This window comes from Saccopteryx bilineata, chromosome 1 (assembly GCF_036850765.1).
Source record: "Saccopteryx bilineata isolate mSacBil1 chromosome 1, mSacBil1_pri_phased_curated, whole genome shotgun sequence".
Lineage (NCBI taxonomy): Eukaryota > Metazoa > Chordata > Mammalia > Chiroptera > Emballonuridae > Saccopteryx > Saccopteryx bilineata.
The window spans coordinates 361557035-361572303 of NC_089490.1; the positions used below are offsets into that span (position 1 = coordinate 361557035).

Below are 15269 nucleotides of genomic sequence, written 5' to 3' on the forward strand. Positions count from 1 at the left end.
CCTGTCCAGAGCAAGCTATCTCATTTCATTACCTCTCTTCTTTTATAATTTTCATTAAGTAACCTTTGGTACATACAAAGGACTATTATTATGCATAATAATAACATGCAAATATGCAAATTAGGAAACCTACTACCCATCTTAAGACCTAAGTTAAGATCCAGTATCCCTACCCCCATTGCAATGACCACTATTCTGAATATTATGACAATCATTTCTTTTCTTTCTTCTTTTAATTCTTGGTTTTTTGTTTTAGGTGGATCATATAAAGTTTAATTATATAATACCACCACTGAAAGGAGACATTTTTCAAGTGTCACATAAGTATTTAAACGAATTAAAAAATGTTTACATTTTGTTCCTGAAGAAAGTTCTGTTTCTCCTCATAAATATATTTATAATTATTTATGCAAATTATAACATTCATGGTTCTCTTATTCTGACTTATAAAATAGGGAAGAAATACTTCAATATAGAGACAGAAGACACACACATACACACACACAGACAGACACATGCACGGACAGAATTTCTTGGTTACAAATGCCTAAGAAATATTACCGTCCTCATCAGTGTAAATGCCATAGACTCAGGCACCGCTTTACGTTCTTTGGTACTGGAGTCTAGAGTACTCCCAGTTTTTGTTTGATGGAATTGTCTAGATTCATTTTTGTCTGACATTTATTTTTTACTCTTCCTTGTGCTCTTTCTTCCTCCTGGTAGTTCTGTGCTTCCATCAGATCATTTTCTTTAGCTCTTTTGTTTGTTGATTTATTTATTTTGTCTTAGAAGAATATTTTCATAATTCAGTACGTTTGCAGATACTGTCCGTCATCTCCTGACTTGTGTAGTTTCTGTTGACAAATTGACCATAAGTCTTATTTCTCTTTAAAACTGAGGTGTTCCTGGCCTGACCTGTGGTGGCGCAGTAGATAAAGTGTCGACCTGCAACGCTGAGGTTGCCAGTTCGAAACTTTGGGCTTACCTGGTCAAGGCACATATGGGAGTTGATGCTTCCTGCTCCTCTTCTCTTTCTCTCTCTCTCTCTTCTCTAAAATGAATAAAGTCTTAAAAATTTTTTTTAAATAAAGTCTATTAAAACTGAGGTATTCCTTTTCTCTTTGCTATTGGTGTTTAATAATTTGACTATAGTGTACTCAGGTGGGTTTTTTTGTATTCATCCTGCCTGGTTGTCAGTGAACTTATTGAATATGTTGATTAATGTTTCTTATCAGTGTTTATCATGCTCTTTTAAAAGTCCAGCCTCTGCCCATTGCTCAATTCCAATTTTTAGGGATTTGTTATAGCAATATCCCACACTTCTAGTACCAAAATCTGTGTTTGCTTCCTATTGCTGCCCTAGCAAATTACCACAGACTTATTTAGTGCCTTAAAGCAATACAAATTTACATTTTACCTTACAGTTCTGAAAGTAAGGAGTCCAACTGGGCTAAAATATAAGTGTCAGCAGGATTGTTTTCCTCCTAGAGTTGGTCTCTAATGGAGAATTTGTTTTCATGCCGCCTCTACCTTCTAGAAGCTACCTACATCCCACAGTTCATGGCCCCTCTTCAAAGACAGCAGCTTAGTTTTTTCAAGACTTTCTCTGACACTTTCATCCTTCAAAGGGATTAGCAAAAAGTGGACCAGCTACAACCTTAGCTTTCTGTCCAGAGTATGCCTTCCTGACAGTTAATCTACTGTTAGTATCTTTTGCAGTCTGGACAGGTTGAAAATTTCCCAAGTTATCAAGTCCTGGTTCTTTGTGGCTGAAGAGTTCTCCCTCAACCTCTCTTTCCTCTCATATTTTATTACAAACAGTAAGAAACCAGCCTATATTTTTAACACTTTGCTTGGATATGTCCTCAGCTAAATACCTGAGTTCATCGTTTATAAGTTTTGTGTTCCATATTAACTGCAGCGCAAAATTCAGATAAGCTTTCTGCAACAGTACAGCAATGATCTCCTTTCCCCTGGTTTCCAACATGTTCCTCATTTCATTCTGAGCCCTCATGGCACTGTTTCTAACAGCAGTTTTCTACCACCAGCCTGCTCACAATGATTTAAGTATTTTTTTTTTATTTAAGTATTTCTTAATGCATTGAGGATATGTCTTCTGTCATGCTCCTCACTTCTTTCAGAGTTCTTACTGGCAGTGTTTTAAGTGCTGATATATAGGGTTACAGAATCAAGTGTCTGTAAAAGACAAGGCTTTGGGAGACCAGGTAGCTGTTAAATCAAAAATTATTGTGACAACAAAGACTACTAAGACTAAGGGACCTGCTGCCTTATTCTGATTGCATCAGGTAATAGAAATGATTGTGACACCCAAAGCAACAAAAACAAAAATCAATTAAGTGGACTACATCAAACTAAAAAGCTTCTACACATCAAAGGAAACAAAAATAAAGGCAACATACAGAATGGGGAAAACTACTTGCAAATTACATATTGGATAAGGGATTAGTGCCCAAAATACATTAAAAAACTCAGACAACTTAATAACAGACAAACAAAAAAAAATCTGATCAAAAAGTGAGCAGAGGAACTAAATAGCCATTTTTTTTTAAAGAAGATATCTCAATGGCCATCAGGTACACAAGATACTGGACACCACTAATCACAGGGATATGCAAATCAAAACTACAGTATATCACCTAACACTTATTAGGATAGTTAATATATATTTTTAATTGAATTTATTGGGGTGACACTGGTTAACACAATTATAAAGTTTTTAGGTGCCCAATTCTAAAACACATCTCTAATCTGTATGTATTTTGTGTTCACTGCCCCCCCAAGTCAAATCTCTGCCCATCACCATGTATCACCCCTGTATTATTTTAAGTCCATTTTTATAAAAAGTCTATTTCTTAGTAAGTAAATAAATAAAATAAATAATCATATTACCTATGGGGATTCCCCTCCTTAGCCTCATTGTGAAGAGGTTATATGTATAATGCTGGTTTTCTTTTGCTTGTTCCTCAGAGTCTGATGATAGAATTAACCCTAGCCGAATTGCTTACATTTCTTCAAGAAGCTGCTCAATCCCAGATGAAAGCTATGGTTGCCTGTCCTCAAACATTCCTGCATTGGAATTGATGGCTTTATATGTGGCAGCTGCCATGCATGATTATGATCACCCAGGGCGGACAAATGCATTTCTAGTGGCTACGAATGCCCCTCAGGTAGGAAATACTTTTTTAGAAAGTTAAAGAGTGATTTTGAGATTTTACAACCATGCTGTATATTCTTTTGTAAATAATTCTTCAGTTGAATCATATGGCCAACCCATCGACATTGCATTGGCTATTAACACATGATGTGTGCCAAAGGATTAGAGGGAAAAAAAATCTCCTTCAAGCCTGATCAGGAGGTGGCGCAGTGGATAGAACATCAGACTGGGACGCAGAGAACCCAGGTTCAAAACACTGAGGTTGCTGACTTGAGCGTGGGCTCACCACCTTGAGCGTAGGGTCACTGGCTTGAGCATGGGATCATAGACATGACCCCATGGCTGCTGGCTTGAAGTCCAAGGTCAATGGCTTGAGCCCAAGCTCTTTGGCTTGAGCAAGGGGTCACTCGCTCTGCTGTAGCCCCCTGTCCCCATCAAGGCACTTATGAGAAAGCAGTCAATGAACAACTAAAGTGCTGCAACTAGAACAATTGATGCTTCTCATCTCTCTCATTTCCTGTCTGTCTGTTCCTATCTGGTCCTCTCTCTGTCTCTCTCTCACAAAAAAAAAACCAAAAAACAACTCCTTCAATTAGAAAACAAAGTGTTGCCTGACCTGTGGTGGTGCAGTGGATAACACGTTGACCTGGAAATGCTGAGGTCGCTGGTTTGAAACCCTGGGCTTGCCTGGTCAAGGCACATATGGGAGTTGATGCTTCCAGCTCCTCCCCCCTTCTCTCTCTCTCTCCCTCTCTCTCTCCTCTCTAAAAATGAATAAAGAAAAAAAGGAAAAAAAATTTAAAAAGAAAAAGAAAACAAAGTGTTCATGAAAAACTGACTCTTTTTATGAAATTCTGTAATTCTTTTAATATTCTTACCTTTGATCAAATTCATAACACTGACTACATATGAGACTTACTCTTCCTTCTAAGGTTCTTAGTATGGCTCAAAGCTGTAACGATGGACTATTACTTTTATTGTTGTCTTCCTTTTCCTCTAAGACATGCTTTAATACCCAGGTTATAAATCTATTAACTCTGAATATGTTAGTATGTGTAAAAATTCTTCTAGTACCAGCTTATTTCTGTACCCAGTACAGCTGGTAAGGTACAAGATTCCTGTACAATCACAATTTGCATGAGACATAGGAATTCCTAACAAATGGATACTGTAATAGTTTGAAGCATTAGGATTTGGCACCAAGTACTTGATTTTAAGTAGAATTTAGTGTGGGTGTTTGTTTAGGCTGGTGATTTCTTTATATTCTTTGTATTTCTAACTGGAGAGTAGCCAATGACTGCTGAATTAATCTTTTTCACTTTACCATTCTAGATTTACACCTCAATTCTGAATCTTTCATCTTCTGTAGCCATTCTTTGTGTTCCTTTTCTCACCTCTATGTGTTCCTTTCGCACATTCGCACTTGAAAATATAGGGGATGGATTCTTGAACCAGAACAAGAGTAGGATTGGGGAGAAGGCGGGGGCAAATGTTAAAAGTGCTGTGTGATTCATTTTCTCCAATGAGACTTTATTAATAGCTCAAGATTTCTACAAGTAACTTTTTAATAAATTTCAACCTAGATATTAATATTTGTTCTCTTAAGAATTGCTTTGGGAGAAATTACTCATGAAGGAGAATGTATTTCCTCATTCGCAGTACCCTTCTCCTGGAATCCATGTCCGTTCTCTCTAGCCTAATACTTCATAAACTTCGCAAGTCCTTGGAGTCACAGACCTAAGTACTGGTGGCACAATGGAAAAAACACTGGTCTTGGAGAGCCAAGAGTCCTGCGTATGATCTCTGGTTACCCACTTATTTGTTCTGTGGCCTTAGGCAAATCACCCATATTGTTCTGAACCTCAAAAATGTATCTGATATGATGAAGGATAAAAGGAGTTGACATATGGAAAGTTTTCTAGTGTTTTATGTATTTGGGAATCTCCTGAACTAGATCATCACAAAGATAGAAACTACTCACTCTTCTTTTCCACTCTCTGCTTTTATTCTGTCTTTTATTAGCTTTGAGTATAAGTGAGTTGGACTTGTTTATTACTTTTCTTTTAAGGATATTAAAAGTGAGTGAAGTCTAGTGTTATTTCTCTCCTGTGCAGAAAATTTAATAACACTTTTAAATTCTTTTTTTATTTATATAAAAATGTAATTTATAAAGGTATGTACTCAAAATTGTTGCTTAACCAGAACACAGCATGAAATCTGGACATCATGTCAAAATGTTATCTCTAACTTCTCATTGTTAAGAACTATCAATAGATGAAGTTATATAGTACTCCTTTACACGCAAAAGGCATTCAGTAAATATTTGTTGAATGTTGAAGGATGCCTGATTTCTTTGCTCTGCAGGACCGCTAGCTTGTCTGAAATGTACTCAGTTCCTTCTAAAGTAATGAAATTCCTAACATCTTCAGCTAGTGCCTGTGAGATAAGGGTTCTTTTGTGAAAGCCTTGAGGCTCAGTGTGTTTATTAGGTAATAAAGTAGGTTCTCTCATCATGGGAAGGTCAGTGGGTATAACCAGGGCATAATTAGTAAAAGATAGTATTGCTCTTGTGTTATAAAAAATGACGGTAATGTATAATACCACCAACTGGATCAAGTATTTCTCTTCATTCTCATGGTAAAGAAAGTATGCCGGGAAGGCACAGGATTATTGTGAATCCTTGCTATGAAAGAAACTAAAACATTTAGTCACGTTTAAACTGGAGAGATGTCAGTATTAAAATTCTGAAATTCCTGAGCTATTTCTAAATAAAAAGTTGGCTCAAAGATGTAGAATATTGTTTAATGAGATTTAGGGTAAAAGGGAATAAAATTTCAAGTTGGGATTTGCAAATCTGAGACAGTCATAAATATATTTTGTCCCTCAAAATATGGATCAAGATGGTGACTAACGACATGCATTTGTACCCACCCTACTCATGATTAAAATGACAGTAAGGGAAGAAGCTTGTGTAAATAGGGAGGAATAATTGGGAGGGTATTATCACTAGGAGGTTAAAGAACTTGATGTTATTTCTAGAAAATGAAAAACAGATGGCTGAATATTAAGACAAAAGTATGCTAAAAGGGACTACAGAATAAGTGTAAGCCTAGAGGGATTCCAGATGCCTTTGTCCCTGCCTGCACATGCGCATACATGCTTGATTGTGAGTGCATGCAGCCCCATGCATACAGGCACACCCCCTACCACGTATACTACAGACCTGTAAGCAAAGCTACTGCAAACCTGCATTAAGCTCCAGGCAGAAAACTCCTATTTTAGATATTAAAGAAAACTGCCAGAAGAGAATTTACTAGTGTGGGTATTAGTATTCCAGAGTAAATCCTTTTCATTCTGGAAATTAAACAGCTGGCATCCAGTGTGGTAATTCTACAGCAGAACCTGCTAGGTGACTTACTGCATCTTCATTCACAGAGTTCCTACTCATCCTTCCAGTTAGAGAAGAATCTCAGGAATGGCACATACACAAGAGCAAAGTCACACTTGCATCTAGAATTCATTCTTTTTATATCAACTGATATCCAACAATCTCCAGACATATGACATTAATCAGTAGCTTGGAAAGAAAAGGTTAAAATGAACAGAATTAACTAAATACATGGAAAAAGTGATAACCTAGGGAATAGAAAAGCACTGAATGTGTTTTTTTAAGTTCTCAGAATTTGAAAAAACAATGCATCCATAAAAATAGGAAACTACAAAAAGAAACGTCACAGGCATTATTATTGAACAAAATAGGCCCCCCAAAATTCTGCCCCCACGGAGCTTACATTCTATTAAAGCAAGAGAGAACAACAAATTATGTGTGTAAGAGACAGAGGAGATGATTATGATGTAAGTGCAAGGAAAAGTAAAACAGGAAGGGTTAGGGAGTGCTGATGTGGATTTCTGTATCCAGCTAAACTACAGTGGCGCTTTAAGAGCAGATTAAGGAGGCTCTCAGATATACAAAGATTTTTTAAAACCATGTCACATCCATGCTGAACAAGTTACCTAAAATTGTGTTTTAGCAAAACAAAGGTGATAACTAAGCCAAAGGGCCTTAGGAAATACAGGATTACCAGACATTTGAGAACAAACCCAGGGACTACAGGGTAAAGGAATCCCAAGATGACAGTTGTTCATCAAAACTATTTACTTGTTTTCTGTAACACTTGATTTGTTTATTACCACCACTGGACTTAAGTCAGGAATATTATTGCTTTTTAATGAAACTCTTTCTTTTTTTTTTTTTTTTAAATTTTTTATTTATTTTTTACAGAGACAGAGAGTGAGTCAGAGAGAGGGATAGACAGGGACAGACAGACAGGAACAGAGAGAGATGAGAAGCATCGATCATTAGTTTTTCATTGCGCGTTGCAACACCTTAGTTGTTCATTGATTGCTTTCTCATATGTGCCTTGACCACAGGCCTTCAGCAGACCGAGTAACCCCTTGCTGGAGCCAGCGAGCTTGGGCTCAAGCTGGTGGGCTTTTCCTCAAACCAGATGAGCCCGCACTCCAGCTGGAGACCTCGGGGTCTCGAACCCGGGTCCTCTGCATCCCAGTCCAACGCTCTATCCACTGCGCCACTGCCTGGCCAGGCTGAAACTCTTTCTTAATCCAAGTCTTTTCACTTTTCAGAAGTGCCATCTTTAATTTTATGACTCTGCCCTAGAGATTTTTAATTGTTTTCTTCTTTTTCTTGTGTTTCAAAAGTGGACATAGGTTTTTCAGACTCTTTCTTTCTTTGATAAGTCTCTCATCCATATGATTAGTTTTCTCTTTTTACTCATATTTATTGAAAGATTTTATTTATTTATTTACTTATTTATTTATTAATGAGAGAGAGAGAGAGAGAGACAGACAGATAGGAAAGGAGAGAGATGAGAAACATCAACTCGTAGTTGTGACAATTTAGTTGTTATTGATTACTTTCTCATGCGTGCCTTGACCAGAGGGCTCTAGCCAAGCCATTGACCCCTTGCTCAAGCCAGCAACCTTGAGCTCAAGCCAGAAACATGGGGTCATGTATATGATCCCATGCTCAAGCCGAGTAAGCCTGCGCTCAAGCCAGTGACCTCAGTGTTTTGAACCTGGGTCCTCTGCATCTCAGGCCAATGCTTGTGCCACTGCCTGGTCAGGCTGAAAAGTATTTATTATTATACCTTTTTTTTGAGAGGCAGGAAGGCAGAGAGACAGACTCCTGCATGTGCCCCAATCAGGATCTACCTGGCAAGCCCCCTACCAGGCGATTCTCTGCCCATCTGGGGCCATTGCTCCATTGCTTGGCAACTGAGCTATTTTAGAGCCTGAGGCAAGGCCATGTAGACATCCTCAGCTCCCGGGGCCAACTTGCTTGAATCAATCAAGCCATGGCTGTGAGAGGAGAAGAGAAAGGGAGAAAGAAGGGGGGGAGGTGCGGAGAAGCAGATGGACGCTTCTCTTGTGTGCCCCAACTGGGAATCAAACCTAGGACTTCCACACACCATGCTGACACTCTACCACTGAGCATACTGACTAGACCTGAAATTTATTCTTTCTCTTTGGAATTTATGAGGTTTAAAAGTTTTAATAAAGTTAACTTGAAATACCTTTTGTATTGAGGTATAATTGGAATACAACATTGTATCATTTTAAGGTATTCAGTTTGTTGATTTTATACATATATATAATTTTTATTATAATATGATTACTACCATAGCAATAGCTAACTCCTCCCATCATGTTGGATAATTTTTTGGTGTGGTGAGAACATGTTAGACCTGGTCTCTTAGCAACTTTCAAATACATAACACAGTCTTGTTAACTATAAACTAATACTGTGCATTAGATCTCCAGAATTATCTAAATATATCTATCTGTCTATCTATCTCTCTGTACCCTTTAACCAACATCTCCCCAATACCCCCACCTCCTGGCCCCTGGTAACCAACTATTCTACTTTCTGTTTCTATAAGTTCAGCTTATTTAGATTCCACATATAGGGGATATCATACAGTATTTGTTTTTCATGTCTGACTTACCTTACTTGAGATAATACTCTCAAGGTCCATCTATTGTCATCACAAAGGCAGGATTAATTTCTTATGGCAGGATAATTTTTTATTGTCTGATACATACACATCTCCTTTATCCATTCATTTGTTGATGAGAATTTAGATTATTTTCATCCTTTATATGATAATTTAACTCATATTACTTGTGGGGAAGGGTGTCAAGAGGTGCAAATATAAGGTGACAGAAAAGGATTTGACTTTGGGTATAAAACATAACAGTTCAAATGACATAGAAATGTTCACCTGAAACCTGTGTACTCTTACTGATTAATATCACCCTGTTAAATTTAATTTTCTAAGTAAAATTTTTTAAAAATCATATTACTGCTTACATAAAATAAAAAAAATTGAATGTTGTCTCTATGCTTAAATCTATACTATAGCTACTTTTTCACAAATTATATATAAAATTAATTAAGCTCTCAGAATATGTATTTTAACTGAGATCACATTCTATTTTTATCTGTCCTTTTCCTCTATGAAAAGGGATGTTATTTTTTTGTTTGTTTTTAAATCTTTTTTTTTGTTGTTTATTCATTTGGAGAGAGAGAGTGAGAGAGAGAGAAAGAAGAGGGAGGGAGGAACAGGAAGCATCAATTCCCACATGTGCCTTGCCAGGCAAGCCTGGGGTTTTGAACCGGCAACCTCAGCTTTCCAAGTCAATGCTTTATCCACTGCACCACCACAGGCCAGGTGGGATGTTGTTATTTTTATACCCAGCATTTAGCACTACTGTGGAAGTTCTTTTAATAATTACTCTCTTTATGTTCAAAGCACAGATATGCCTATAGTACTTAGATAAATACATTATATCTGTATTAAAATTTCTTGGAAGAATGATTAGGAAAAATTAAGAAGTCTTGTTGAAGGGGGAGCAATAATAAAAAAAAAAGGTTGACTGTTACTATACAAATCCTGTATTAAAATCTGACAAAGATAGCCTGACCAGGTGGTGGCGCAATGGATATTGTCGGATAACACCGGCTCACCAGCTTGAGCATGGGGTTGCTGGCTCCAGTGTGGGATCATAGACATTGACCCCATGATCGCTGGATTGAAGCCCAAGGTCACTGGCTTGAGCCAAAGGTTGCTGCCTTGAGCCAGAGGTCACTCACTCTGCTTTAGCCTCCCTCCCTGGTCAAGGCACATATGAGAAAGCAATCAACAAACAACTAAAGAGACTAAGGAGCCACAGTGAAGAATTGATGCTTATCTCTCTCCCTTCCTGCCTGTCTGTCCCTGTCTGTCCCTCTCTCTCTTTCTCTCTCTCTCTGTTTCTGTCACACACAAAAAACAAATCTGACAAAGATAATACAAAGAAGAAAAATCACAAAGATAGTCTCACTTAAACATAGATGTAAAAACCTTAAACAAAATTTTATCAAACCTAATCAAATAATATTTAGAAAGGGTAATCATGAAAAGTTGAATTTATCCCAGGAATGCAAGATCCGTTTAAAAGAAAAAGTAATCGATAAAATTCTTACCTTAACAGAATAAAGTTCTAAATTATTTTATCTCAATGACTGTAGGAAAAAACATTTCTTAAAACTCAACATTAATTCCTAATAAAAACTCTTAGCAAAGTAGGTATAAACAAGAACTTTCTTAATCTGATGAAGGACATCATAAAGAAAAAAGCCATCAGCAAAACATCATATGCTTAGTAGTGAATTGCTGAACACCTTCTCTTTGGTATGAATAACAAGACAAGTATGTCTGCTATTCAAGGTATTAGAGATTCTAGTCAGTATAGTAAGGCAAGAAAAAGAACTAAAAGTAACAAACACTGAAAAAGAAGAAATACAACTAGTCTCAGATAATGATCGTGCAGGTTGAAAAATTTTTAATATTCAAATAAATTATTAAAATGAGAAATTTTAACAAGATTGCTAGATATAAGATTCAGTATATAAAAATAATTATACTTTTAAATACCAGCTGCTAATTAGAAAGTTAAATTCTTTTTAAAAAGATAGTAAGCATTTATTATTAATAGCATCCAAAAATATGAAGTATCTAGTAATAATGTAACAAAAAATGTGCAAGATTTTGTGGGGATATTATAAAACTTTACCTACATACATTAAAAAATAAATGTCTTATTCAGCATAGTACTGGAAGTCCTAGCAGAATAATCAGACAAGAGAAAGAAATAAAAGGAATCCATATTGGGAATTAAGAAGTAAAAGGATCACTTTTTGCAGATGACATGATTCTGTATATAGAAAACCCCAAAGACTCCACCAAAAAAGTATTAGAAACAGTAAACTAATAAAGTTGCAGGATATAAAATCCATATAAAAAAGTTTATTGCTTTCCAATATGCCAAAAACAAAACTTCAGAAAATGAATTAAAAATAAAAATTCTTTTACAATTGCAACAGAAAAATAAAATACCTAGGAATAAATTTAACAAAGGATGTGAAAGATCTATATACTGAAAACTACGAAGCATTATTAAAAGTAATTGAAAAAGACAATCAAATGGAAAAATATTCCATGTTCATGGATTGGAAGAATCAACATAATTAAAATGGCCACATCACCTAAAGCAATGTACAAATTAAATGCAATCCCCATTAAAATCCCAGTGTCATTTTTTAAAGAAATAGATAAAAAATAAATAGATAGATAGATAGATAGATAGATAGCCCATGGTCACAGATTGCATCTTAAATTGATCTACTTATAAATGCAGTGCAAACAAAAATCTAAATCCCAGAAGACAAGGCTTTCTTAAACAGAGAAGAAAAACATTTATCATAAAAGAAACTACTGATGAATGGCCCACGACATTAGATTTAAGAACTTCCATAAACACATATTGAGAATGTTAAAAAGACTCGCCACAGAGTGGGGGGGGGGGGAGTATATGCAATACACCTAACCAACAAGGCTCAAAACCAGAATATATAGAGAATTCCTAAAAATCCATAGGAAAAATACAACTCAATTTAAAAAGGGACAAAAGACTTGAACAGGTACTAACAATAGGAAATGCAAACAACCAATAACCAGTTTAGCTTTGTTAGTAATCAGGGAAATGCTCGTTAAAACCAACATGAGATAGCATTATGCACCCAAATTTTGCATAAATTTAAAAGCCTGATAATATCAAGTGTTGATGTGGAGCAAAGGCACTCTCATACATGACTTAAGACAGTTTGAGGTTATCTGGTCAAGTTGAAGATCTACATACTCCACAATTCCCTTAATCTACTACGATGTAAATATCTTATGCAAATGCATGTACCAGGATACACATACAAGATTATTCATAGCAGCATAATGTGATAAATTATATGTTCTGAATAGATATAAATTGAAATCAACTCAAATCAACATATATAGCTTGATGGATAGTATTGTGCCAGATAATCACACAATGGAGTAAGACACAGCAATGACAAGGTATAATGCAGGGGTCCCCAAAGTACGGCCCCCTGAGGCCATTTATCCGGCTCCCACTGCACTTCCGAAAGGGGCACCTCTTTCATTGGTGGTCAGTGCGAGGAGCACATTTACCATGTCATTAGCCAAAAGCAGGCCCATAGTTCCCATTGAAATACTGGTCAGTTTGTTGATTTAAATTTAGTTGTTCTTTATTTTAAATATTGTATTTGTTCCCATTTTATTTTTTTACTTTAATATAAGATATATGCAGTGTGCATAGGGATTTGTTCATAGTTTTTTTTTATAGTCCGGCCATCCAACGGTCTGAGGGACAGTGAACTGGCCCCCTGTGTAAAAAGTTTGTGGACCCCTGGTATAATGGGTGAGGGGAGTTAAAAGGTACCTGAAGAAAGTCCTGGGGATATAATGTGCAGCCAGCATTAATAGTTATTAATACTGTGTTGCATATTTGAAAGTTATAAAAGTTTATCTTAAAAGTTCTCATCACAAGAAAAATATTCTTGTATGTACGGTGATGGATGTTAACTAGACTTTTTCTGGTAATCATCTCATAGTATACACAAACATTGAATGTTGCACATCTGAAACTAATATAAACTAATATAAATACAATAACACATCAATAAATAAAATGGAAAAAAAAAGACCAATATTTTACAAAAAAGCAATTCCCAGAGTTGGTTCCTTGTATAGAATGTCTAATAATAGGCAAAACTAAACTACTGAATATATTATTTAGGAGTACATACCTATGTGGGGAAGGAGGTTGTGACCAGGAAGGTATACAAAGCTTCTAAGTAATCAGTAACGTTGTATTTTTGATGGTCCCATTGATTACAAGGGCATCTGCTCTGCATTTGTTAAACAGTACTCCTCAAGTTTTATTATTTCTTTGCATTTTAAATTCCACAATAAAATGTTTTGTTAAAATGTTTTTTTTAATTACTATGCTTAATTATTTTTAAAATTGCTTCATTTTTAGACATGGGTCTGACTCAGCCTACATTGTACTCCTGCTTTTCAATCCCCACCACCCTTGATTTCATGCTAGCGAAAGAGAAACGTGTCCCTAAGCCTGCTCTATATCCCTAAGGACTTTATTAACATAAGCTTTATCTGAGACTCACTGATTTATTTAAAGAAGTGGATCTCAAGTATCAACTTTTCATCTCTTGAGGCAGCACTGACTAGCTCTGCATGCTGGAAAGGTGCACCTTACCGTGCACTTTGCTCTACTCATTTATATAAGAGCATCACAGCCTTTCACAGTATTAAAATACCTGGCATATAGTAGTCACTTGTTGTTCGTATTCTTCCAACATGATCCTGTTTATTATTAAAACTTTACTATCATTGAGATGCCTACCTCATCTCTCTTATTCCTTTTTTAGGCAGTTTTATACAACGACAGATCTGTTCTGGAAAATCATCATGCTGCATCAGCTTGGAATCTGTATCTTTCTAGCCCAGAATACAACTTCCTTCATAACCTTGATCACGTGGAATTCAAGCGCTTTCGTTTTTTAGTCATTGAAGCAATCCTCGCCACAGATCTTAAAAAGCATTTTGACTTCCTTGCCGAATTCAATGCCAAGGTTTGTTGCACAAATTAATGCCTGGAAGATAATATATGTGCCCAATATTTAAAAAAATATTTTTATTATAACTGTTAGGTCACCAAAGGAGGGACATACAAGCCTAATGAGTTTAAGAAATTTATTTATACATCTGTGAACAGATGGGCTGAGTCTAAAATGGCGCCATCCCGAAGGGTCTGGAGATTTCAGCTTTTATAGAGTTAGCAAGCAAGGCTAGCTAGGTTAGTTTTGTTGTATCGGAATAGCGAGAAACAGATGTTTTGCCACACTATTAAGTAGCCAAATTAAGGAGTCTTTATTTTAAAGCCAGAAACCAGACAGAGACCTAAGTCATTCAAATCATGTGGCCTGAACACAGTTAGAACTTAACTTTTAAAGACAGAATTACACATTGATTGGGGAATGGGGAGGAGGGGAAGCATAGCAGTGAAACAAGCTCTCTTACAATGTCTATAGGATTAATTCAGGGAGAAACATTCTGGGAACATCTGCAACCCCGCAGAACTAGCCCAAGGCCACAGCCTGGGAAACCAGCCTCAAGGCCAGGGGTAGGGAGTCTTTTAGGAAAAAAACTGAAATGACTTTCAGTTCTGCTGAAAGTCTCTTTGTTTCAGAGAAAGTAAATTCTGCTTCATTTTAGTTTTGGCAGGGAATTTTGGGGCAGGGTGAGGGGATTTGCTTAAGTAGGAGGTTAGGTGAAGGGAGGTAGGATATCAGTTGAGTTTACTCAGGTGGAGTTATAGGAACTTCCCTAGCACCAGATCACTTAAAATTTAACCTGGCTAGTTGAGGTTTTTTGGTAAGGGGCCCTGGACCCGAACCTAACATTTCAGCCTTTTGTTGTTTAAGGAAAAGGGATGAAAGTCTCTTCTTCTCTAGCTACTTTTCTCCTGGATAGGGTCATTGAAGCATTTAGGGGAAGGGAATGAATGGAGTCAGCTGCTTGCTGATATCAGTCTTGAAACAGGTCTTTTGAGGTTCAGGCTAGGGCCTGGTATGGAGTGGTAGCTTCAAGTAGCT

At 36.6% G+C, this 15269-nt stretch overlaps 1 protein-coding gene across 1 annotated transcript in view; it reads left to right on the plus strand.

Moving 5' to 3' along the window:
* The window catches only part of PDE3B (phosphodiesterase 3B), a 178035-nt gene that overhangs the window by 145867 nt on the left and 16899 nt on the right, over nucleotides 1-15269 (plus strand). The window contains exons 12-13 of the mRNA XM_066251014.1: nucleotides 2989-3188; nucleotides 14043-14246. Coding sequence (XP_066107111.1) covers nucleotides 2989-3188; nucleotides 14043-14246 — 404 coding nt within the window. The remainder of the gene's footprint in view (nucleotides 1-2988; nucleotides 3189-14042; nucleotides 14247-15269) is intronic.